Here is a 26,560-nt window from a genome sequence, read left to right as displayed (position 1 = left end):
GCCCGGGCGGGTCTCGAACCCGCAGGCTCAGGCAATCCACTCACCTCGGCCTCCCAAAGACACGGGATTAAGGAGGTAGACACGTAAACATATATTTTAGATGGGCAGTTCCATACTACAGACTTCGGGGGAGGCATATAAATTAGTATCTTAATGGAAAGAATGTTTCAACTTATATCAAGGATCTTGAAAATGTTCAGGCTGGGCACGGTGGCTCATGCCAGTAATCCTAGCACTTTTAGACGGCCGAGGTGGGAGAATTGCTGGAGCCCAGGAGTTTGAGACCCACCTGGGCAACATAAGGAGACCTCATCTCTACAAAAAATAAAAAAATTAGCTAGGTGCCTTGGTGGGCGTCTGTAATCCCAGCTACACGAGAGTCTGAGACAGAAGGATCATCTGAGCCCAGGAGTTTGAGGCTGTGATCGTGCCACTGCACTCCAGCTTGGGTGACAAAATGAGACCCCGGCTCAAAAATAAAGAAATAATTTTAAAATGTTTAAAGAAGGAAAAAAAAAGTTCAGAAATCATACTTATAGATATTTGTTCCAAGAAAGTGATCAGATTCAAAGATGATATATGAAAATATTCACTGTGGCATTTTTGTAATAACAAAAAACTGAAAATACTCTAATACCAAATTATGGTAAGCCCATAATTTGAAATATTATAGCATCATAAACATGTTTTCATTCATTTTTTTTTTTTAATTGGAGTCTTGCTCTGTTGCCCACACTGAAGTTAGTAGCACATTCCTGGCCACTGCAGCCTCAATCTGCTGGGCTGAGGTGATCCTTTTGCCTCAGCCTTCCAAGTAGCCGGAACCACAGACGTGCACGACCATGCCCAGCTAATTTTTTGATCTATTGTAGAGATAAGTCTCACCATGTTGCCCAGGCTGGGCTCGAACCCACGGGCTCAGGCAGTCCTCTCACTTTGGCCTCTCAAAGTGCTGGGATTATGGGCTTGAGCCACCACGCCCGGCCTCCATTCATTTTTAATTACACGGGAGCATGCATTAATTGAAAAGAGCAGCGAATAAAGTTTTACATAAAGTCTATGATCGTAACTTTGTAAAAAGAAACAGAAGAGGTGTGTGCTATACTGTATAGGCAGAGAAAAAGACTAGTTACAAATAAACAGAGATGATCACTAACCACACATCTCTGGGTGCTTTGTTTTTGGCTGAGATTTGAATTTTGTACCATTTCCTGACTTGTTTACATGAAAAATATTTTTGCTCAAGCCTATAATGCCAGTACTTTGGGAGGCTGAGGTGTGGGGGATTGCCTTAGCCCTTGGGTTCGAGATCAGCCTGGGCAACTTGGCGAGACTTTGTCTCTACAATAAATAAAAAAATTAACTGGGCGTGATTGCACGTGCCTGTAGTTCCAGCTCCTTGGAAGGCGGGTGCAGAAGGATCATCTGAGCCCGACAGGTCGAGGCTGCGGTGGCCCTGAGCATGCCACTGCACTCCAGCCTGGGCAACAGAGGGAGACTCCAACTCAAAAAAAAAAAAAATTTTTGTAGTAGACAGAATATATCCCCTCCTTCTATGGGAAGACTGCTTCTCTTCCATTTACTGTTCCATATAGACTTATCTTTCTGTTTTGTGGACGCTGTCCCAGATGGTTTGTAAAGAGAAAACTGCTGTTCACTTTGTGTTTTTCCACTCTGAGGAACAATATACCTAATGGCTCTAAATTTGCAACTAATATTTCTAAGATGTAACTTTAAAGGATAATTAAGTGTTCATCGTATTCGCTTTAAATTTGTTGTTTAATAACGTTTAATACAAATTACTCAATCTGCATGGAAAACAAAAATACATGAATATACACAAAGAGGACTCAATGTCCAAAAACATCATAGGAATGCTTCTAGGGTATAAACATGTGATCTCAGAATGTGAATGTTCCAAGATGAATTCTTTTATGTTATAAGAAATGTTTGCAAATTATTTTTAACTGCATTTACTATCTGCTAATCATTTAAAGTTAAATTAGGAAAAACTATTTAATGAAGAAAGTTATTAAGATCAGAGCTCTCTGGGAAGTTAAACAGTTTTGAATCATTTGAAAACTGTTTCAAAATTACCAAAAAGATTTCTTGCCTGTTTCAATGAAAACAATTCCTGGCATAGGCTCGCCTCTAAGCTGGGTCAATCAATTGTGAAAGTGATTCACAAGATTTTCCTATGTAAGCTTTGCCAAACGTTGGTTTGGAACCACCGCTGAAAAGTCTGTTTAAAAAAAATACAGTAGACTGAGATATAGCTCACATGCCATAACCCCCCTTTGAAAGCGTGCAGTTCAGGGGTTTGTAGTGGATTCCTAGAGCTGTCCAGCCAGCACGACTTTCCGACTCCAGAACACTTTTATTACCCCCAGAAACAAACCCATCCCTGCCAGTGTCACACCCCATGGCCCCCGTCCCCTTCCCTGGCTCCTGGTTACCTCCCTCTGACTCTGGACACTTCGTATGACCGGCATCGCATGATGTGGGTTGTTATGCTCGGCTTTTCTTCACTTATCATAATGCTTTTTTTCAAGTTCTGGAAAGTCTTGTTCATGTTTGGAGACCATCACAATGTACGGCCAACCCTTCCATCTGGTGAAGAGATTGTCATTTGATAGGTAGAAACTAATATTGCAGAGAATAGTTTTTAGCTGTATGGTTTTTTTTTTTTTTTGAGTCAGAGTCTTACTCTGTCGCCCAGGTTGGAGGGCAGTGGCATGCTCACAGCCACCGCAGCCTCGGCCTGCTGGGCTCGGGCAATCCTTCCACCTCGGCTTCCAAGGAGCTGGAACTATAGGCATGTGCCTCCATGCCCGGCTAATTCTCCTTGACTTATTGTAAAGACGAGGTCTTGCCGAGTTGCCCCAGCTGTCCTTGAACCCCTGAACTCAGGCAGTCCTCTCACCTCGGCGTCCCAAAGTGCTGGGATTACAGGTGAACCACTGCACCCGGCTAGCTCTATCAATAGATTTCATCATTCTCAGAATTGCCACTCTGCAAAGTGTATATGCATGTAATGTATAAATTGCAAACTTCTCTCAGAAGATTTTCCTTTCGGTAATTGAGACACCTCTGCTTGTGCTGTAAATGGAAGCCTCAAGACTTCTGCTTTATCTGCCTCTCAGACTTGACAGCACTTGCTTATAGCAATCCAAGCAGTATACCAGTGATGATACACAGTGTGGCAAAGATAAATAGCTAGGGAAGGCATCATATGAAACAAGAGGGATGTAGCTATCGTCTAAAATTTTTCTTCTGGCCAGGCGCGGTGGCTCATGCCTGTAATCCCAGCACTTGGGGGAGCGAAGGTGGGAGGACTGCTGGAGCCCAGGCGTTTAGAACAGCCTAGGCAATATAGCGAGACCTCGCCTTTGCAAAAAGTTAGCTAGGTATGATGGTGTGTGTTTGTAGTGCCAGCTACGTGGGAGGCTGAGGCAGAGGTCGAACCAAGGAGATTGAGGCTGTGGTGAGCCATGACCATGCCACTGCACTCCAGCCTGGGCAACAGGGTGAGACCCTGACGATAGACCAATGGATAGATGGATAGATCAGTAGGTAGGTAGGTAGGTAGGTAGGTAGATAGATGGATAGATAGATAGGTAGGTAGATAGATAGATAGATAAATAGATAGATAGATAGATAGATAGATAGATAGATAGATAGATAGACAGACAGACAGACACAGATGCTTTTCCTGTGAAAGTGAAGGCTTGACAAGAGCTGTAGGCGCTCTCAAGATATCTCTCACATGAGTGGCAAGTTGGTGCTGCTTGTTTCTCACCACATGGAGTTTTCTGTAGGACGGTGTGAGGATCTCTACAGCTTGGCACCTGGCTTCCCCCAGAGGGAATGACCCGAGAGTGAGCAAGGTGGAAGCAATGGCTTATCACCAGGTCACAGGTCACGCTCTGGCATTTCCACGTTACACTGTTGGTGACACAGGTTAGCCCTGTCCCGTTTCGGGTGAGGTCTTAAGTCACTAGGGAGAGAGAGTCATTCAGGACCAGGTTGGAGGGTGGCGACTGTAGGTTTATTCCCTTCTAAATTTCTTTTCTGTTTTCTCTTAGGGATACAGCTTGCTTTCTTTGACTGTCTTATTTGTAATTTTGGGTGATTGATTTGAAAGCAGAATGTAAATAAATAAAAAATGGTTCATCATACAATGGGACTGAACCTGTCTCCTGACCTTACTTATAACAGTTTCGACACTTAGGCCATTCCATTCGTGCTCATTCAGAGGCCCTGGTCTGGACTGTTGATAAAGGGTTTTAGAAAAGGTCGCTTCACATTCAGCAAAGTCATCACGAATTCAGGATGTGTGACATCTTTGGCTGATCCCTAGACGCTGTTTTCACTGGCTGCTCGTCTGTGGGACTTGTCTCGTTTATCTCTCTTCATTGTTGCTGTTGTTGCAACCTGTTTAATTTCCTTCATGGTCACTGATGCTGCTTGTGGTCACAGGAGAGATCTAGTCAGACAGAAACTTCAGTGTAAATGAATATCGCATTGCTTTTCTTTTGGAAAATATTGAAATGAGTTTTTGAAAAGTACCCTTCAGGGGAAGAATAATTTGGAAATATAGGACATTTCATTTTAGCTAGCAAAAAAAATCCTTTCATGGTAAATTGCATATTTTTATAGTTAGGATTAAACCATACTATTGACCTCTGCTTCTGAAGTAACATCTCAGCTGTTCATTTTGTTCTTAAACCTTTTAAAAAAGTTTTGGGAATTTTGTTGAAAATTTTTTCCTCTCAGTTGTATTCTAAAATGAGAATTTAAACTGATAGTTAGTGAGTTGCTTTTTGCTTTAAAAGATTTAAGATCAATGACTTAAATCCATGTTTCTATGTTGTCATTGTCTCCTAATAAGAGTTGACGGTAGTGCTAGCTAGTATCAAATCTTTCAGATGATGTGTTTTCACAGCTGCAGGCTATTTTAGGAGGCTTATTTAAACGAGTACTTGGGCCAAACCAACAGATACGCAGTGTAGACCAGTAAATCAAGGCTCAGCTCTGGACTCGCTCCTCGTTGGGCTTGTTCACGTCTCAGTGTAAGTGACTGCGTGGAGCGAGTTTGGCCGGAACTCAGGTTCCTCCGAGGACGCTTCTCTAATAGCAGGTGCACGTGGCCCTATTTGTTCTGACGATGGCACAAAACTTTACAGCTATGTAATAGCTCAAGACTCCCCAGTCTAAGATATTTTCTAAAAGCAATTAATGTTTTTTTTTTAAACCTGAAAAAGACTTTGTCTTTACTATACCATTTGTTCCTTAAAATAAAGGGGAAATGTGGCTTAATGCAGAAAATACATAATATCAGACACTGTCACTTCCACATTCAACAGATACTTTATACTACCCTAAATATTGCTGACGTGGGCCAGGCCCACGTGGTGGCTCAAGCCTGTAATCCCAGCACTTTGGGAGGCCAAGGTAAGGGGATTGTCTGAGCCCATGGGTTCAAGATCAGCCTGGGCAACTTGGTGAGACCTCATCGCTACAATAAATTAAAAAAAAAATTAGCCAGGCATGGTGGTGCATGCCCAGGTGTTCCAGCTACTTGGAAGGTTGAGGTGGAAGGATCATCTGAACCCAGGAGGTTGAGGCTGCGGTGGCTGTGGGTGTACCAGCCTGGGCAACAGAGTGAGACACCGACTCAAAAAAAAAAAAAAAAAAATCATGGCGTTTCCATCTGACCCTTTCATTTCTGGGTGTATACCAGGGGAATTGAAAGCATATATACACAAAAACTTGTACACAGATGCTCAGGGCAGCCTTAAGCATGGCAGCTAAGAGGTGGCAACAGTCCAGATGTCCATCAGTTGTAAGGATAAACCAAGGGTTGTGTTTCTTTTCGGGGAGTCTCATTTAGCTCTAGAGGAGGTAAAGTCCTGATGTATGCCCACACTGTGGGCACACCTGGGGAACTTGTGCGAGGTGTAAGAAGCCAGTTACATAGCCGGGTGAGGTGGTGCGCGCCTGTAGTTCTAGCTACTTGGAAGGCTGAGGAGGAAGGATCACTTGAACCCAGCAGGTTGAGGCTGAGGTAGCCGTGAGCATGCCGTGGCCTGAGCCTGAGCGGCAGAGTGAGATTCCTGCTCAAATGAAAAAAAAAGAAGCCAATTACAAAAGCCACACACTGCTGGACTCCACTTGCATGGAATTTTCAGAGAAGGAAACTGCTTAGTGTTAGTGGTTTCCCAGGACAAGGGAGAAGGGGAAGTTAGGAGTGTCTGCTGAGGAGTGGGGGTTTCCTATGGGTGGAAAATTGTTCTGGAATCGGAAGGTGGCAGGGGTCCCACAAAAGCCAGCTGTATACCTTGGAGGTTGAATTTTATGGCGTGAATTATATCTCAGTAAAACTGTGATTTTGAAAAACCCAAAAAGTACAGCATGCCATTAAATGAATGACCTGGTATTGGGAAAGAAATTCACTCTAGAAGTTTTTTCTTTCTTCTTTTTCTTTTTCTTTTTCATCCCCCTTCCTATGTTTTGTTAGTGTGTAGTCATTTTCTGTTGTGGTTAGTTTATTTATTATTTCTTTTCAAGAGACAGGCTCTGTCACCCAGGTTAGAGTGCAGTGGTGCGATCATAGCTCACTGTAGCCTCAAACTCCTGGGCTCAAATGATCCTCCTGCCTCGGCCTCCCAAGCAGCTAGGACTACAGACACATACCACCACGCCTGGCAAATTTTTAAAAATTATTTTTTGTAGAGACTGGTTCTTGCTGTGTTGCCGAGGCTGGCCTCAAATTCCTAGCCTCAAGCCGTCCTTCCACCGCAGCCGCTCGAAGTTCTTGTGTTACAAGCATGAGCCACTGTGTCCGTCTGGAAGAAGTTTTTCATTTTTGTTTTTTGCTTAGCTGGTTACTGTATAGTGTTTGCTGTTGTTTTTTTAATGAACTGTCAGAAGACTAGAATTCCATTTGTAGAATGCTAGCCAGAAGCACGTGACTCTTTTTCAGTGAGACAAAGATTAATCAAAGCTACATATAACAAAAAATGATTTAGTAGCCAAGTTGAGCTTATTTAGCTTTTGTGGAAAGTTTTGCTTCATTTACAGTCAGGAGTGATAGTTTTTTTGTTTTGTTTTGTTTTTGAGTAGGAGTCTCACTCTGTCACCCAGATTGGAGTGCAGTGGCCGCTCCCAGCCACCACAGCCTCGACCTGCTGGGCTCCGGCGATCCTTCCGCCTCAGCCTTCCAAGTAGCTGGAATCACAGGCACGTGCTACCATACCCAGCTAATTTTTTTGATTTATTGTAGAGATGAACTCTTGCCAAGTTGCCCAGGCGGGTCTCGAATCCATGGGCTCAGGCATTCCACTCACCTCAGCCTCCCAAAGCACGGGATTACAGGCTAAGCCACCGAACCTGGCTAGGAGTGATAGTTTTAAGTATTTTTTGGATGACAAAATCCTCCTCTTTTTAAAAAATGCTATTTCTTCAGTTATTCTTATTGGTGAACTGTAAGATATAGTATCACTTTTCTGTGCTCTGTGGATTTAAGTAATTGGATTTTAAATGAACTAAGCTTGTTATAAAGTTGTACTCTTTTTAGCAACTGAGTTTTTGAAAAGATGAATTCAGATCTTATTCATTGTAAAATGCTATTGAGTGATTTTTATGGTTTCGTCAGATTCAGCGCATTTGATGTGAGTCAGTCCTGTTTTCTTCCTCTCATAGTTTTTCTCATGTCCTTGTAGCATGTATTAACCCACTGTCATCTCAGCTTGCAGAACACAGAGACGGGCGGCATGCCTACGGCCTGGAGTCTCTCTGCCACTGCCCTTTCTACGAGGAAGCCATGCACTTAGTTGAAGAAGGAAAAGTTTACTCAAGAGTCCTGAGGTACCATTCCATCGGGCTTATGTGTTTGAAGTATGTTAAGTTGTTGGTGCAATATGTATTTAAGATGTTTATGAGAATAGAGAAAAGTATGTTTTTAGGTCCAAGTGAAATTGTTTTTTACACGCTGTGTCAGTATTGAAAAGACACATGTCTCATGCTAAGACCCTGAGGTTACATTGTGTTAGAGCCAGTTCTGCAGTCACGTGGTCTTGAATGCCGCGTAACCATTGTCCCTCTGCTTGTGCAGGACTGAGATGTTGGAGTGCCTGGGAGACAGCGATTTTCTTGCCAAACTTCACTGCATCCGACAGGCTTTTCAGGTATTTCGAACACTGAGCGACTCCTCTGACCCCCCATGCCATGGGGTCCCGCGTGCTTGTCACCAGGATAGCTCGCCGCCCTCCCGCCCCTGTTCCTAGGGGCAAGTACAAAGTTACTCAGTTTACCCCCCTCTCCACACCTGCATCCTTTCATTTTTCTCCCTTGTCATTGTCCTCTCCCTCTGGGTCCCAAGTCCACCACACTTTGTCAAAATAGGATATTATGATGTTGTGGGTGTGTAAAAATGGCTGCTTGAAATAAAAACCTTCTTTCTGACCTGGCTCAGTGGCTCAGCCTGTGATCCCAGTGCTTTGGGAGGCCGAGGTGAGTGAATTGCCTGAGTCCGTGGGTTCGAGACCCGCCCGGGCAACTTGGCGAGACCTCATCTCTACAATAAACCAAAGATTAGCCGGGCGTGGTAGTGTGCGCCTGTAGTTCCAGCTATTTGGAAGGCTGTGGCGGAATGATCACCGGTCCCCAGCAGGTTGAGGCTGCGGTGGCCGGGAGCGTGCCACTGCACTCCATTCTGGGCGATGGAGTGAGACTCCAACTAAAAAAAAACAAAAAACAAAAAACAAACAAACAAAAAAAACCTCTGTCTTATGATTAATTAATGTGGATTCTAAATTTGATTTGAGTCTGTTATAAAAGTGTTGATTTCTTAACAAGAAATAAGTTCATTTAATAACAAAGTATCTGGGTTTTCTTATGTTTGGGTGCTATATAAAATTTGTTTTAGACTTTCTATTGTTTGTTGATCAGAATTTAAACTCAAATATCTCCCTTTCATCTGTTTTTGGCTATGGGTTTTAAAGTTCTTTTCCTATTAGTAAGTTAGGACTTGGGTCTGCCTGGTGAAATGGCACCATGTGCAGTGCGTCACTGCAGAGGGTGGCATGTATCTAGATGCACTGTGACACTGTCCAGATTCATTGCTGTCTCTTTTTTCTTTGGGGATGAATATTTTTTCAGGTAATTCTTTCAGAAACAGCCAATAGGATATTCCTTGCTGAGAGCGGAAGGAAAATTTTATCAGCTTTGATTGTGAAAGCACGAAAGGTGAGCTTTTTTGGTGGGAAAGGTGTTTTATTGTTTGTATTGAGCTGAAGGTTAAAATACATTAAATTTCTGATAGAACAAAAAGTGTTTATGGATAGTTGCAAAGGTTCAAATTTAAAAAATAAACAGCCCAAAGAGCCTTGATTTCTACTTGGCTATTTTCTGTGTGTGAAGTCCACACCGCTGTGGCCAAGTGGTTTCTCAGAAGCTATTCCCAATGCAGTAAAGTCTGTGACCGTCCTTGTAAGGGTCATCTGAGACCTGCTGCAGCCGCCACTGTACCCTCACCAGACCTCTCCTCCTTCCCTCCATCCTGTTGAGGAAGAGAGTTCTTGGAATAATCCTCTCCGGAATCTGGAATGAAAATGGTGCTGACTCTTACATGTACTCATCTTCATGGAACTGAGTAAGGCAGAAGCAGTGACAAGAAATTCAGACTGGAGGGAATGCCTTTGCATGATGCGAGGTTTGTCAGGTGGCGATGAGACAGAACACAGCAAAGCCGGCCTTCCCTGGGCCCTTGGCACCTTTCAGACCCAACCCCCTGAGCTCAGTCCTCTCAGCTCAGTAATAGAATTTTGTGGATATTACTCTGTTTCAGAGAGGTGTTGTGATGATTAAGTAAGTGATAAATGGGAAGGCAAGTTCAAGAATAAAGTGCTGATTGCGCGTCGGCGATGGTGACTGCCTGCAGCTCCCCGAACCCCTCTCGGCCCGTGAGCGTGTGCTGCCCAAGGGCACGGAGGTTCCCATGCGAACTTCTGCTGCTTCCTTGGCTGTCCATGGTGGATGAACACCGTGGTCTGCACCAGAATCCTCCACAGGAGCACGGTTGTCCCCAAAGCGTCACCTGGTGTCTGCTGTAACCAAGTTTTCGTTTTAAGGACTGACCTAAGCAGGCGTACACACTTGAGCAATAAGCAGTTGGCTGGTGACATTCACTAACACGCTTGCTCTTGGCTTCTGCAAAATATTGGAACAACAAAACCATTTGGGAGGCCAAGGCAAGCGGATTGTCTGAGTCCATGGGTTCAAGACCAACTTCGGCAACTTGGCAAGACCTCGTCTCTACAATAAATCAAAAACTTAGCTGGGCATGGCCACTTGGAAGGCTGAGGCAAAAGGATCGCCAGAGCCCAGCAGGTTGAGGCTGTGGTAGCCGTGAGGATGCCACTGCACTCCAGCCTGGGCAACAGAGTGAGACTCCGACTCAAAAAAGAAAAAAAATAGTAAACCAGAGACATTGAGCACACCTTGAAAATGTAGCTAGTTCTGTTACCTAGTAGAATTAAGATCCAACACACTTGAGAAGCCACTTATTTACATTGTAGGCTTGAGCTTTGTTATAAAGTTGAATTTAGGGTTAAAAATGCATTTTCTTCTGCAGAATCCAAAGAAGTTTGAAGATGTTTTTGACGAAATGATCTACTTTTTAGAGCAGACTGATCACTGGGATAGTACTGAAATGGAACTTGCTGCTAGAGGGGTAAGTTCCAGTGTTTTATGATATGTATTCCCCTTAGTTATGTGCATGAATTATTTACATGAGTTGAGGCTACTGTCTCCTTGTCCTCGATAAATAACAGTAAAGACCACAGCAAGCACACTCTACACGTTGGGACGAGAGTTGTTGATAACTGTTTTTAGCCGCCTTCCTCTCCTTCATTGGCTCCATCCTTCCTCCTTCCCCTCCATCCTTCTGCCCAGAGTCAAGCGGCAGGGCCCTGGGAGGGCCGTCACATGGCCTGTCAAGGCCAGTCTAGGAGTGGACGGCAGGGCAGCTCAGTGGACCACAGACTGGCCACATACACAGGATTTAGCAAATAAACACATAAGAAAAACCAGAGCCGGGCTTGGTGGCTCAGCCTGTAATCCCGCGCCTTGGGAGGCTGAGGTGAGTGCGTTGCCTGAGCCCGCGGGTTCGAGACCCACCTGGGCAACTTGGTGAGACCTCATCTCTACAATAAATCAAAAAAATTAGCTGGGTGTGGTAACACGCGCCTGTAGTTCCAGCTAGTTGGAAGGCTGAGGCGGAAGGCTCGTCGGAGCCCAGCAGGTCGAGGCTGCAGTGGCCGGGAGTGGCCACTGCACTCCAGTCTGGACGACAGAGTGAGACTCCAACTCAAAAAAAAAAAAAGAAAAGAAAAATCAGAACCAGATGGCCACTGTCAGAGAAGGGAGGCAAAAAAGTTGGGCTTGGGACTGGGACTGCCAGAGTGCATGGGTAGTTGATGATACATATTTAGATCAGATGGAAGAGATGAAAGTGGATGTGAAGGCTCGCGTGGCACAAACATGCGTGTCAGTTCCACCTCTGTTTACTGGAGGGTCTGAGACAGCAGCACCTCAAGAGAAATCCTCCTGGCACACAGACCCGGTTTCCAGCTCCCACTCTGCAGAAAGGAGCCAGGACTCCTTGGAAGAACAGCCGGTTTCAGCCCTGGGGGCGGGGAAGTCCAGGGTGCTCCCACAGCCCTTGTGCTGGAGGCCTAAGGCATGCGCTTGCAGGGCGCTCCAGGGCATTCCACCAGGAAGCACTGCAGGCCCAGCTCCATGGAGACGGCCTCTTCCTTCTCTCAGTTGCCTCCCTCAGGGAGCGAGTCAGCATCCCTTTGGCTCCGCAGCAGAAGGCCGCACGCGCTGCACCCCACCCCGATGCTCACCGCCTCTTCCCACTCACTTCGAGCTTTGGTCCGCGCCGACTCCGATACCTTTCCACGCAGCGTCTCTCTGTCCCTGCCACCATCTTGACCTGAGTCCTGGCGTCTTTTCCCTGGACTGCCTTAGTAGATTCTGTGTTCTGATCACCACCAGCCCCCTCCCTCCTCTCCATCACATTGTCCACACTGCTGTCAGGCAACCTTTAAAAGACACGGATCTGACTATCCGTTTTGTTCCGCCACCTCCAGCCCCCGACAGCCCTCTCCTTTCCGCTGGCCCTGCCTTTCCTGCTGGAGGGCTATAGCACCCTTTCTGTGATTTCCTCCCGTGCGGCATCACACCTTCCTTCTTACCCCCTGGTCTCGGACAGGTGTCTTCCCTTCCTGGGATGCCTTCCCCTCTGAAGGAAGCTCTCGCTTCAATCCAGCTGAAAATCAGGATCTCAATCCTTCTGTGGTTCGTAAGCAGGAAGATTGGGTTCTCCCAGGCATGTGTGAGGCGTGCTGCCCTCAGACCTGGCTATGACGTCAGTACATCCACCCATCTGTCGTGAAAAAAAAACCCGAGTCTCCATCAGAAGCTCTGGGCACCATTTACCTGTCCCTCTTGGCGTGTGTCACGGCCTGGGATTGGCTGTTTGCAGGATGACCTTGTGCTGTTTGCCCTGCCAGACTCCGGGCGTCTATCTGACTTGCTCACTGTGCAAGTCTGAGGCCTGGCACGGCGTGCCATTCACACCTTCTTTCATGTATTCACGGCACAATGCAGTGTGTGTGCATGAATGAGAGGAGCAAGAGTTCGTGATCTCATGGGGAAACAGGAAACAAGTGGATGCCTCAGAAACCAAATCACAGCAGAATGAGCGATGTGGACGCTGTCGTGGAGGCATGAACCAAGGGATCCCAGAACAGAGAGGGGAAGAGATTCGTGTCACTTGTGAGGTGTAGGAAGGAGCAGCTGCCATGTGTTATCATTTCTGGTGGAGAGTTTTCACATTTCTGTCTTCGCTCTTTTTATTTTTTATTTTTTATTTTTTTTTTGAGTTGGAGTCGCACTCTGTTGCCCAGACTGGAGTGCAGTGGCCGCTCCTGGCCACCGCAGCCTCGACCCGCTGGGCTCCGGCGATCCTTCCGCCTCAGCCTTCCCAGTAGCCGGAATTACAGGTGCACGCTACCACGCCCGGTTAATTTTTTTTGATTTATTGTAGAGATGAGGTCTCGCCAAGTTGCCCAGGAGGGTCTCGAACCCGCGAGCTCAGGCAATCCACTCACCTCAGCCTCCCAAAGGCACGGGATTACAGGCTGAGCCACCGAGCCCGGCTCACTTTTTTTATTTTTATATTGAATAATCTGATGCAGCTCAAGACACCCTACGTTATAAGCTGTGAAGCCTTGACTCAGATTTTATTTTAGCTCTATATAATAATAATTTGTTTTAACTCATCATTTAATGCAGGTGAAAAATCTAAATTTTTATGACGTTGTTCTGGATTTTATATTAATGGATTCCTTTGAAGATTTAGAAAACCCACCCACCTCCATTCAGAATGTGGTAAACAATCGCTGGCTGAACGCGTCCTTTAAAGAAACTGTAAGTGGTGGTTTGTCTTTCTCAGTCACTTAACTGATTCTTTTAAATGGTCAGAAAGGGGAAGATTAAGATTTCCCGCACATCTGCCTGTGGAGTGCTAGTGTGAAGATGGAAACATCCTTTGGTGCGGGAGTCCCACGTATGTGGGGTCACACCTTCCGGGAGAGTCTCTTTCTCGGCCCTTTCCCCCTCCCAGCCGTGGCCTGGAGACCCAGGATTTCTTCAGGGCTCTAAAGAAATCCAGACTTCAAATCAGTTCAAGCCTAACAGTAACTGAAATGGAAGAATGACCAAACTGAAATATGACCACTATGACTTTTCAAAAAGTGACTATTTTTAAGATGAAAATATGGGAATTCACGTTCCCAAATACTGTCAAAAATTAGGGGAGATAAAATAGGCATGTACAAAAATAAAACAGGTTTAAGCTTCATTCTGTGGGGTGTTTTCTGTTTCTGTTGTTTTCTTACTCGAATCTATGTAAAGTTAGTTTTTGCGGGGCTTGAAGTATACTCCTGGAAGTGAGGTGGAGTAAATATCACGTTTCGGGATGAAGTGTGAATGTCTTTTAGAGTTTCTTTTTTTTTCTCTCACTCTGTCACCCAGGCTGGAGTGCAGCAGCACGCTCATGGCCACTATAGCCTCGACCTGGTGTGCTCAGGTGATCCTTCCACCTCAGCCTTCCAAATAGCTGGGCCTACAGGCATGCACCACCATGCCTGGCTAATTTTTAAATTTATTGTAGGGATGAGGTCTCACCAAGTTGCCCAGGCGGGTCTCGAACCCATGAGTTCAGGCAATCCTCTCACCGCGGCCTCCCAAAGTGCTGGGATTCTAGGTGTGAGCTACCTGGCCTATCTTTTAGAGTGTCAGTGGGTGGTTTCACAATTATTTTGGAACTTCCTGAGATTAAATTTTAAAGCATTTTAAGTCAGTCCGACCTTTCCTCAGTTAAGTATGTCTTAATTGTAAGAAGTATGTGATAGCCGGACTCGGTGGCTCAGCCTGTAATCCCGTGCCTTTGGGAGGCTGAGGTGAGTGGATTGCCTGAGCCCACGGGTTCGAGACCCGCGTAGCCAACTTGGCGAGACCTCATCTCTACAATAAATCAAAAAAATTAGCCGGGCATGGTAGCGCGCGCCTGTAGTTCCAGCTGCTTGGAAGGCTGAGGCGGAAGGATCGCCGGAGCCCAGAAGGTCAAGGCTGCGGTGGCCGGAAGTGGCCACTGCACTCCAGTCTGGGCGACAGAGTGAGACTCCAACTCAAAAAAAAAAAAAAAAAAAGAAGTATGTGATAAGACGTCCATGGTCCTATGTCTTTAAGTGCTTTGGTGGAGTGAGCTTGATCAAAGCTGGGTCATGCTAGAGTACGGTGAGATTTCTTCAGGATCCACTCGCAGCTTTGGTCCTATCATGGCTGTATTTCTCAGTTCTTTCTCTGAATAAAACTGTGAGCTCCACCCACAAATATTCCAGAAGTACTGTTCCTGGAGGAAAAAAAGCTACTTTATTGTTACACATAGGACGTTTATTTATGTGTGCATCTCCATACACATATTTTCACCTTTTTCCCTTAGGAAGAGAATTGAAGAACCCCGAAAACTGAATTCTAATTCCCATCTCCTTCATATCGGAGTGCAGCCTTTTTCCTTGAGTAGCCTTGTGCTTAATTTTAAAATTTTAAAAATGAAATACCTTGTCATTACTATTTGTAGAAGTATAAGAGGTGTAAGGGCTGGACTAGTTCTTGTTAGTAGTTAATGTTTTGAACTTTTCAGGCCCATAAACATTGAGCTTCTAATAAAAATCGCACTCTCTTAGGTGGAAGCTTTGAGTGGCCGTCCATTAAGTCTTGCTTCTCTCCTCTGTGTACGTTCAGGCGGTGGCTTCAAGTTGTTGGTCGGTGCTGAGGCAGAAGCAGCAGCAGATGAAGGTGAGCTTGGGCGCCCGGGTTAAGTCGCTTGGGGCTCTGTCAGAGAAACACACCTGAGTCAGCTGCTGTGGAGGAGGCAGCCGAGAGGAGGGACCGTCCCTCAGGCTGGACGGGTGGCTTCTGGGAGCGGGGGCTTCTTTGATTGCCTCCCCCTTCCTCGTATTGAGGCATCGTGGCATTTCAGCTGGGGGGGCGCCTTTAGGTCTGGAATCAGCTCTGCAGAGTGTTTGGTCTTTTGTTTTTTCCGGTCCATGGCCCCTCCAGGAGACAGCACCTTAAGGCAAAGGTTTTCCCTTGTCGATGCTGTATAACACATCCCACAGGGTTTTGTTGAACTGTGGAAATCCAGAAAGTTAATAAACTCAGAGAGTTTCGTGACACATAAGTATCTGTGCTAATATTTTACGAGATGATGCAATTACACAATTAAACGCTTAAATAATATCGAGTTTCTTAGCTATTGGCTAGAATTCTAATAAGAGTAATTTAGTGCTTACTCATTTAAAAATCATTTTAGTTTTTTTCAGTTAATATAATTAAGTGACTGAGTAGGGCTTTTAAATAGCTAAAACCGTGGCAGTCTTAAAAATACTAAAAATTGGCCAGGCTCGGTGGCTCAGCCTGTCATCCCAGCACTTTGGGAGGCCGAGGCAAGTGGATTGCCTGAGCCCACTGGTTCGAGCCCCGCCCAGGCAACTTGGCGAGACCTCATCTCTACAATAAATCAAAAATCAGCCGAGACCTCGTCTCTACAATAAATAAAAAAAAATAGCGCACGCCTGTAATTCCGGCTACTTGGAAGTCTGAGGCGGAAGGATCTCCGGAGCCCAGCAGGTCGAGGCTGCGGTGGCCGGGAGCAGCCACTGCACTCTAGTCTGGGTGACAGAGTGAGACTCCAGCTCAAAAAAAAAATACTAAAAATTAAACAGCTAGGAAATACTGTAGCATTCTTGTTACTGCTCAGTTTGCAACACTGATACGATTGCTTCTTTTATGAAGCATTTTTATGAAGTGAAAAAATCTTTTAGAAATGTCTCTCACCACATCTGAAACTGTTGGGTAAGATCCTAAATCTACATTAAAACATCGTAGGACCCTAAAAGTTACTTGTTCGTTCCTTAACTTTCTTAATGGGCTGGCTCATGATTGACCCCTGGTCTGCCTTCACAACCAGCTGGCCATGAGCCTTGTGCTGTGGAACGGGCCTGTGGTCTCAGCTGCTCGAGAGGCTGAAGAGGGAAGGTCGCTTGAGGTGTCATAAGACCAATTTCTAAAAAACGAGTTAGAGAAGAACGAGCTGGTTGTGTGATGAATAATCATCCAGCTTCCCTGCTAGAGAAAGCAGATTCAGGGAGGTGGAAATAACTTGATTCATTCCCCTTTGCTTCCCCACAGATCCCGGATGGATTTTTTGCCCATTTTTATGCCATTTGTGAACACATCAGCCCTGTCCTAGCCTGGGGCTTTTTGGGGCCTAGAAATTCCCTCTATGATTTATGTTGCTTCTTTAAGGTATGTTTACTCATTGAATCATTTCTTTTTGTCTAAATCAAAAGTAGATAGGGTTTTATTCTGTTGTGTTTTGCTTTTGTAGAAGAAAGAATGTTATTTATTTTTATTTTTTATTTTTTGGAGTCGGAGTCTCACTCTGTCGCCCAGGCTGGAGTGCAGTGGCACACTCACAGCCACCCCAGCGTCAACCTGCTGGGCTCCAACGACCCTTATGCCTCAGCCTTCCAAGTAGCCAGAACTACAGGCACGCACTACCACACCTGGCTAATTTTTGATTTTTGATTGTAGAGACAAGGCCTTGCCAAATTGCCCAGGCTGCTTTCGAACCCGCTGGATCAGGCAATCCACCTACCTCCACCTCCCAAAGTGCTGGGATTACAGGCTGAGCCACCGACCCCGGCCCAGAATGTCACTGAAAAGTAAAGCTGGCCAGGCATGGTAGTTCACACCCGTAATCCCAGCACTTTGGGAGGCCAAGGCTGGAGGATCACTTGAGCTTAGGAGTTCAAGACCAGGATGGGCAACATAGCGAGAACTTGTCTCTGCAGAAAAATCAAAAATTTGCTGGGGGTGGTGGTGCATGCCTGTAGTCCCAGGAGGCTGAGGCGGGCGGTCTAGGCTACAGTGAGCCATGATTATGCTACTGCACTCCAGCTGGGCAGCAGAGTGAGATCCTGACTTAAATAAATAAGTGATAGAAGTCACCCAAGTTCAGTGTTTAAATGCCAGTATTGGATAGTTTTGGCATTTTGCACGAGTATTGTAATGAACCAGCATTTTATAAATTTGGTGATTTACTCTGGAATAGACTCCCAAGTCCACTCGCCTTATCACCTCCTGTGCAGCAGGACACGTGGTCTTGCATGGTGTTGCCATGTTACCATGGGGCAGATGGATTGTTCCTCATGCCAGGGCACTCTTGAAATTTATAAACAAACGATGCCCGTCTTTATTGCGTACGTGGTCATGCAGAGTCTGCTGTGGCTAAGGGCCTGTGACTGATAGAATCCAAGATCTGAGAAAGAAATAGTGCAGGGGTGTAAAGCTGTATTCCAAGTCAGCAGTTGGGGTTTGCCAGAAGGCAAGTTGCAGCTCATTGCAGACTCCTCTGGCCGAGGAAAGTGTCTCTAATCATCTTGAGTTCAGACGGTGTTTCAAGGCGCAGATAAAAATATGACCAAGTAAGAATGTGAAAGTTTGGATATTCTACTATATTGTTCATTTTTAAAAATTGCATTATTATGTCTGCGTGCTGTTCCTATAATATTTGTGTGAAAGGTTTGGGAAATGTTTATTTTACGCTCAGGCAGAACGCATTGATTTTTGACTAGTTTGCCTGCCCACGCAAATGTGAGGCAGTGCCTTGGTGTGGGCCGCGGAGCTGGAGTTGTCCACCATCTGAGTGCAGTCTCACCTGGCGGGTCGTTCTCTGCTCCTCCTCCAGCTGAGAAGTGAGGGGCTTGAGAGGCTGATGGCTGACAACCCTTCTAGACATGAAATCTAGTAGGCTGATGAAGTATGGCTCCTTAGCAATTCTTAACACTTGGTTTCTGGAGGATAGAAGTGAGATCATTCTTTTTCTTTTCCAGTCGAAGTCTCACTCTGTCACCCAGGCTGGGTGCAGCAACACGCTCACGGCCTCCACAGCCTCAACCTGCTGGGCTCAGGCGATTCTTCTGCCTCAGCCTCCAAAGTAGCTGGAACCACAGGTATATGCCACTATGCTTAGCTAATTTTTAAAAAATTTATTGTAGAGACGAGGTCTTGCCACGTTGCCCAGGCTGGTCTCAAACTCCTGGGCTCAGGCAGTCCTTTCATCTCTGCCTCCCAAAGTGCTGGGATTACAGGTATGAGCCACTGTGCCTGGCTGAAGTGAAATACTCTTGTTGGTACTCTTTGGAATTCCTTTATTTCACATTATGATGACATAACAGCTGAGATATAATGCAGGGATACAACTTGCTTAAAATGAGTTTCAGCCTGAGTATTAACTTACTCAAATGAAATATCCTTCAGGATCTTACATTGATTTGAGACCTGAAATTATTTTTATTTTCATTTGCCTTAAGAGTTTTTGGGGGTACAGAAAAATGCACATTTAGAATTTAGAATTTATAGCCAGGCACACACCTGTAATCCCAGCACTTTGGGAGGCTGAGGCAAGAGGATTGTCTGAGCTCAGAGGTTCAAGACCAGCCTGGGCAACTTGGTGAGACCCCGTCTCTACAAAAAACCAAAAAATTAGCCAGGCGTGGTGGTGCATGCCTATGGTTCCAGCTACTTGGAAAACTGAGGTGGTTGGATTATCTGAGCCTAGCAGGTCAAGGCAGTAGTGGCCGTGAGCACGCCACTGCACTCTAGCCTAGGCGATAGAGTGAGACTCTGACTCAAAAAATAAAATAAAGTCAGGTAAAATGTATAGTTTATGATGACTGGAAATAGTTTATTCTGTCTTAAAGAGAACCACTGCTCAGCGGTAGCACTGAGGGAAGAGGGTGAATGGCCCTGCCATGGACACAGAGCCTCTCGGTGCGTGGGCACTTCCTGCAGACAGATGGTCTGTTTTGATGACCACGCTGTCCCTGAGCAGTAAATGGAGCAGGCAGTATCATTCCTTATTCTGTGGAAAAAGGAAAGGAGACCCCAGAAGGGCGAAGTCGCAAGTTCAAGGTCCCTTTTCCATCAGATACGAGATCAGCACCAGAGCTCAGGTCCTGACTTCTGGTTCAGTGCTCACGAGTGATACTTCACATGGAACACCGTCTTGCTCTAAGACGTCCCCCTTTGCTTTGTGCTTCTTTTCCAGAATCAAGTTCTCTTCTTTCTCAAAGACATTTTTGACTTTGAGAAGGTGCGCTACTCGAGTCTAGAGGCGCTGGCCGAAGACCTCATGCAGCTCCTCAGCGGCCGCACCGAGCTTCTGATGGCCTATCTCGGGGCGGACGCCCTGAGGCACACGAGTGGCTGCACAGGTAGCCATGGGCCTGTCGTGTCCAGCGGGCTGCTGGAAGCCAGGGTGCAGTAGGTGGCACAGAAGCGACAGCTCCATGTGCTAGGAAGTATGTGAAGGTGATTGTGGATTTTGTGATGTATATTGCATAATCAGCAGAATCGGCACATATGGACTCAGGGAAGAAAAGATGTCTCATAAGACTCAAGCGGCTGTCCTGCACATCTACAGAAGTTCGCCTCTGAATCCGTGTGTAGTGTATCCAAAGTGGCTTTCTGCAATCTCTGGGTAGTTATCTCAGCTGTGAAACATTGTGTATTCTGCGGGAATATTGCTTGAATTGAAGCCGATACTTGGGAGTTAATTGATTTGTTGTCTTGAAGCTATCTGAAATGTCCAGTGTCATTCTCAAAAGCTCTCTTTTTAGGCTTTGCACCTTGAAAATACACACGTTAGCCAGGACCTTTGTGGCCCACATACGCAAGAATATGTTGCGCTAGTGTCAACATAGTTAACTTTGCCTAGAAGTATATTTTTAATTCCAAAGTTATTCATTTGTTCATCGCGTTTAGGCAGCAATGGTATTTAATATGTACTGCTCACATATCGCTTGTGCATTTGCTTATGTATTTGAATCAAAGAAATTGTAATCACTGAGTGTTGTTATAAAACATTTTAAATGAATTGACATTAAGAAGTTTACAATTTATAGCTTTATATTAACTGTAGTTTCTGATATATATATATATATATATATTACTGTTAGTCCTATAAGTTACAATGGAGAAACTGAGGAATTTCCCTTTATTTTTGTATAGATTAGAGCATTTTCCCTTAAATGAATATTGATTAAAAAGATAGCATTAATTAACTAAGACAGTTTAAAATCTACCATTTTTGTGTCATTTTGAGACTGTCTCTCACCACCTGAAAGTACTAAACTTGATACGGTAAAATATTTTCTCCTTCTACGAAACCAGCTGTTGGCTGTTTCTACAGTGAACTCAGCATACTGGAACTTTGTCATATTATGCCCTTTTTTTTGAGTCAGAGTCTCACTTTGTCATCCAGGCTGGAGTGCAGTGGCACACTCAGGGACACCGCAGCCTCGACCTTCAGGGCTCAGGTGATCCTTCTGCCTCAGTCTTCCAAGTAGCTGGAACCATGGACTTGTGCCTCCATGTCCGGCTAATTTTTTAATTTATTTTCTTTCTCGCCAAGTTGCCCGGGCTGGTCTCAGGCAATCCTCTCATCTCGGCCTCCCAAAGTGCCGGGATTACGACCGGCTTATGTCCATATTTTTAAGATAGTCATACTTTGAATCTCAGTGAGGTTTTGAAACAAAGATGTTTTCAAGATGCGGACGTGTATTTCATGTCTCTTACGATTATGTGTGATCACACAGGTTGTCTGACGAGGGAGGCCCTTCTGTGGGGCACATCGGCACTTTCAGGGCTGCGTCCGTCTTGTTTCTAAATCATACCTGCTTGCTGGAAGTGGCTGCCTCACAGGCCAGTGGGTTAGACGTGCTGCGTTTGCTCCCAGAGCGAGCTTTGCTCTTCTTGGGAGTGAGTTGGATGGAGGACCGAATATGCATTTTTTAGAGTGTGTTTTTAGATTAAAGTGCCTGGTCTCTGATTAATGAGTAGAAAATGAAAAGTGAGGAAAACATGCTCTTTTAAGACTTTAAGTTTATGTATGGGGTGCATTTATGCCATTTAATTACAGAATGTGAAGTTCAGGATCACGACGCCGCTTTGCGTGTGTTGTGTAGGTGGCAGTGTTAAGCATGCGAAATATCTCTCTGTCTTTGACTGTCTAGATCCTCAGATTCTGAATTTAATAATTACCTATTTATAATTCTTATTATTCATGGAGGAGTGTGATTGGAAGTACCAGAACCAAAAATTCCATCATGCGTTGTTTTACTTGTTTAATATTACGTGTCTCCACCTTGTTGAGGTGCCACTGGTCTTGAATGACACTCCACGTAGACTGTGTGCGTGTTCGCACTTTGCACGTTCCCGTTACGGCGTAGGTAAGACGGTGTTGCTTGTATCAGTTTACCCACTTGCGGGCTGCGGTTGTATAAGCAAAGTTCTAAGTAAACTCAATTGCTTTTTTATTTGAGAAAGATATGGTTTGAAATCAACTTTGAAGAATTACACTGTCTGACAATGCTGCTACCACATAAGATAACTCTGGGGAGTATATGTTACCAGAGAAGTTGAATGGTTTTCTGGAAGGTGTTTTGTTTGTGTTTTCTCTTTTACATTTCACTTTTTTTTTTTTGGAGTTGCTCATATTCAAGGGGTTGGTTTGTCAAATTCAGGGCTTGAGTTTGCTGAGTTTCTGGTCAAGTCAGTAGCTACTGCTTTAGCAAGATGCTTTCTTTGTGGCCTTTCACAAAAAGGATAAGAGTGACCAAATAGAATTTCAGGGCAATACACATAGGAAGAGCCTCTCTATTGCAAGAGAAGAAACGTGAACTTTAAAGGAAACACCTTTTTAAAAAGAACATTTCTGACCACAGAAGGGTACCGAAGACATACATGCCAGTTTCCATTTGCCTTAAAATTGAGTTAAACAGCAAAAGCTGTTTTTAAAAATAAAAAAAAATGACTAAACTAGTTTAGAGCCTTTTAGGATAAACCCTGTATGACACTTAAACATGGTGTTATTTTCAGAAAGACGTCATTGTCACCGTGAGCCCTGCCGACTACTTCTTGTGCAGATCGTTGGAGGGTCTTGAGATACCCTGGGGAAGTCGTTTTTTAAATCTTCTTTTCTGGAAGAAAAAAGATAAATGTTCAAGTGACATATATTTGTTTTTTGCTTTCTCTATATTTTTATTTCTCTACATTTCAATTCAACTAAAGGGTACTTACTTATTGAAGGTTAACAGTATGTTTATTAAATGTCAAAATGGAACTATATTTTAAAAAAAGAAGCCAAGTTTTCCACACTGTAAGAGTAAGCTCCAAAGAACTTTCTCATAAAGTAATATTCTTTATTTGTGTCAATTTACTACGATTCTATTAATTTGTTGAATTAGCTGACTTATAAAAGATATTCACAATGTTTTCATGCCTTAAGATGTAATATTTTCTTTCTTTTTTTTTTTTAAGATGTAACATTTTCTACTTAGATGATTTCCAAAAAGTGATTATTTTCATTACAAAAGAATGTCTTATTTTATTGTTTCTGTAGGTGCAGGCAATAGGAATGCCAAAGTAACATTTAATGTACGTCTCTGTGACCTTTCATAATCAGAAATTTTAAATTATGTTTATAGCCCATTGGCTTTTATTTTAACATGACTATATCTTCAGAAATTATGTGATGTACATTTCCAAGTGATTATAAGAATTAGGCTGAATTCAAATCTTTTGGTTTTTGCTTGGATTAATTACATCAAGAAATGCATATGTGAGACTTAAGAGTTGATATAATCTGTGATTAATGGACATCCCTGCCTTGTTTCTAATGATTATGTTATTGGGTTGTTTAGTTTGGGAACAATCATGTATTAGCTGCACTTGGCTGCTCTCAGTGTGTCTATTCCCTAAATGTGAAGACTGCACTCATTAATTTGTATAAAAGTAAAACACTACAGTAGCAGAAAAAAAGAGCACAGACTTTTAGCCAAAATAAGCACTGCGACGTGGATGTATTTCTATTACTGCGAAATAAAAAAGTGATGGCACATCTTGCTGACTCGTTGACTCTTGTAAGTTCTGTTTCTGTGCCTTCGCGAAGTCACTCTTGGCCCGCCAGACCCTGCCCTCTGGGAGCTTCCGTCTCCGTGAGCCCAGCTGCAGAAGCATCGTCATCGAGGAGACACGCGTGTGTCGTCTTGGTGGGCCAGCGCGGGAAACAGACAGGCCTTTGAGGGAAAGGGGGTGCATCGCGTCCTCATCAGAGTGTGGGGAGGGGCGCGGCCGGCAGGGCGACCACGCCTGGGTCGCAGCGAGGCCGGGCCGCCGCCGCCACTCGGGCCTGCTCTGGGCCTCCCCGGCCCGTCTCGCCCGGCGACTCAGGCACGCGCGGTCCAGGAGCGGGAGGCTGCCCAGGCCACCGCGGTCACCACAGGAGGGGCTCACCTGGACGTCAGTGTGGGACTTCAACCAAATAGGTCATTTCAGAATAATTGAACGTGGGTGCTGTGGATAAGTGTACAGAGTTACATTTTCAAGTCATCGCACACAGAGCCGTGGAGTACCTTCCTTACGAAGCCACCTTACCAACCCGAGTGGGCGCCCACCCGCCAGGATGTGGGGATGCTCTGGGCGCCAGGTCACATCCGGTCACGCTTTGCTACGTGACTGTCACCGCCACCCTCTGCTGTCTCTTGCAGCATCTCTGATGCCCCCTCCAGACTCCGTGTCTTGCACTCTGAACGTCCCTGAATTCTGTGTGTTGGGAATGCTGCTCCGCGACGTCTTGCTGTCCTGTCACTGACCGTTTGCGGGCTTTTCCGGAGCCTTGACCAACCCACTTCATGTGCTCAGGCCGCTGCTGGCTTCTGCGTCCCCAGCGGCGTTCCTTCCCGCACCCTGTGTTCCCCGACGCCCCACCTGCGCCTCTGCCCCGTGGTGTTTTTCTCCCTTGAGCTCTGACACCTCTGATCAGGCTCGGGAGCTCCTTTGTGGAGGTTCTTCCCTCGGCTTTTTCTGCCTGGGAACGAGTGAAGACCCCACAGGAACCGTCATCAGGCAGATGAGGATTGAACTCCTGTACAGAAAAGAAAACAAAGCAGACTTCTTTTACGAAACTTTTTGTACTTAAAAGCCACAACAAAGCAGCGGACACATCAAACACCACCTTTTAGCTGTCTATTCTGTGTGTCACAGAATAGACACACAGTGTGCATTTATGTAGGACATGACAAACCCTTTATCGTTGGCTGTGTTTGAAATGACACATGGTACTCGAACACAGAGAAGCACTTTGACATTTGAAAACACTTGAAAAATGCGAGTTCCAGAACTTGGCTAATTCTTATTTCATGATGCTGTGTGTGAGAGCATAAACCCAGGAATTTTTTTTTTTTTTTTTGAGTTGGAGTCTCACTCTGTCGCCCAGACTGGAGCGCAGTGGCCGCTCCCGGCCACCGCAGCCTCGACCTGCTGGGCTCCGGCGATCCTTCCGCCTCAGCCTTCCAAGTAGCCGGAATTAGTAGGCGCTACCACACCCGGCTGATTTTTTGATTTATTGTAGAGATGAGGTCTCGCTGCCCAGGCGGGTCTCGAACCCGCGGGCTCAGGCAATCCGCTCACCTCAGCCTCCCAAAGGCACGGGATGACAGGCTGAGCCACCGAGCCTGGCTAAACCCAGGAATTTTATAAAGGGCCAAGTACTTCATGTGGTAGAAGGTGGATAATGGAGCAGTATATTCAGTGTCCCAAATCTTAGCAGCTTGAAGTGGCAAACATGACCGGGTTGCTGAGGTTGGGAGGGCAGGAATGGCCTAGGCTGGTGGTTCTTTTCATTTTGAGTCAGAGTCCCACTCCGTCGCCCAGGCTGGAGTGCAGGGGCATGCTCACAGCCACCGCACCCTCGACCTGCTGGGCTCAGGCGATCCTCCAGCCTCAGCCTTCCAAGTAGCTGGAACTACAGGCATGCGCCACCACGCCTGGCTAATTTTTGATTTGTTGTAGAGACGAGGTCTCACCAAGTTGCCCAGGCTGGTCTCGAACCCCCAGGTTCAGGCAACCTTCTCATCTCAGTCTCCCAAAGTGCTGGGATGACAGGCTGAGCCACCGCGCCCAGCCAGGATGGTGGTTCTGATGGGGGTCTGGTCCAAGGCTGCAGCATCTGAAGGCTTGGTGAGTACTGGAGGGTCTGCCCTGAAATTTGCCAACGCATATATCTGTTGTCAGGAGGCCTCAGTCCCTTGCTGGCCACTGGCAAGAGACCTCAGTTCATCACCAGCGGGACTCATCAGAGCTGCCCGAGTGTCTCAGACGTGGCCGCTGGCTTCCTCCGGCATGAGCATCCAGGAGGTGGCAAGGCAAAAGACACGATGTCTCCTAAGCTAGCCTCGGAGATGCTGTCACTCTTCCATGTGCTGTTGGCCACGCAGGCCCACCCAACGCAAGGTGGGCTCCACAGGGTGTGAATACCAGGAGGAGGGGTCAGTCTTTGGCCAGTCTTTGGGGATAGTATCAAAACCTTAGTTGGGGGTGTGAATTCACTGTGTTCCAAGGTAGCTTTGTTACAGGGATTATTATACCCCTAAATCATCTTCTGGGAGTTCAAGTTTTCCTTACTTTTTTTTAAACTGGGGTCTCACTCTGTCACCCAGGCTGGGGTGCAGTGGCACGCTCATGGCCACCACAGCCTCGAGCTGCTGGGCTCAGGCAGTCCTTCCACCTCAGCTTTCCAAGTAACTGGGACCACAGGCATGTGCCACCACGCCCAGCTAATTTTTTGATTTATTGTAGAGACGGGTTTTCACCAGTTGCCCAGACTGGTCTTGAACTCCTGGGCTCAGGCAGTCCTCTCGTCTCGGCCTCCCAGGCTGCTGGGATGACAGGCATGTGCCACCATGCCTGACTCTCCTGACTTTTAAAGGAGAAAAAGACACACATGAAAAGCCATGAGTGCAGACTCTCCCTCGATTTCTGTCACTTCGTGCTCCCTCGTTTCTTTTTTTTTTTTTTT

The 26,560-nt window shown here is 45.7% G+C and overlaps 1 protein-coding gene across 3 annotated transcripts in view; it reads left to right on the top strand.

Moving 5' to 3' along the window:
* The window catches only part of MIGA1 (mitoguardin 1), a 78,972-nt gene extending 55,361 nt beyond the window's left edge, over nucleotides 1-23,611 (top strand). The window contains exons 9-17 of one of the 3 annotated variants that reach the window (XM_008053168.1): nucleotides 7,751-7,869; nucleotides 8,117-8,189; nucleotides 9,163-9,249; nucleotides 10,637-10,735; nucleotides 13,366-13,500; nucleotides 15,379-15,432; nucleotides 16,828-16,944; nucleotides 19,751-20,013; nucleotides 22,582-23,611. In XM_008053168.1, coding sequence (XP_008051359.1) covers nucleotides 7,751-7,869; nucleotides 8,117-8,189; nucleotides 9,163-9,249; nucleotides 10,637-10,735; nucleotides 13,366-13,500; nucleotides 15,379-15,432; nucleotides 16,828-16,944; nucleotides 19,751-19,969 — 903 coding nt within the window. In that variant the 3' untranslated portion in view covers nucleotides 19,970-20,013; nucleotides 22,582-23,611. Of the gene's footprint in view, nucleotides 1-7,750; nucleotides 7,870-8,116; nucleotides 8,190-9,162; nucleotides 9,250-10,636; nucleotides 10,736-13,365; nucleotides 13,501-15,378; nucleotides 15,433-16,827; nucleotides 16,945-19,750; nucleotides 20,970-22,581 lie in introns of those variants that run through there. The other 2 variants (XM_008053167.2, XM_008053169.2) reach the window with 2 other exon arrangements.
* Nucleotides 23,612-26,560: the final 2,949 nt, after the last annotated feature.

The sequence above is a fragment of the Carlito syrichta genome, unplaced genomic scaffold, assembly GCF_000164805.1.
Source record: "Carlito syrichta isolate Samal-C Ts95f unplaced genomic scaffold, Tarsius_syrichta-2.0.1 Scaffold287936, whole genome shotgun sequence".
NCBI classification, from domain to species: Eukaryota; Metazoa; Chordata; class Mammalia; order Primates; family Tarsiidae; genus Carlito; species Carlito syrichta.
The sequence above is the reverse complement of the archived record's forward strand: the minus strand, read 5'-3'. Positions and strand labels throughout refer to the sequence as shown.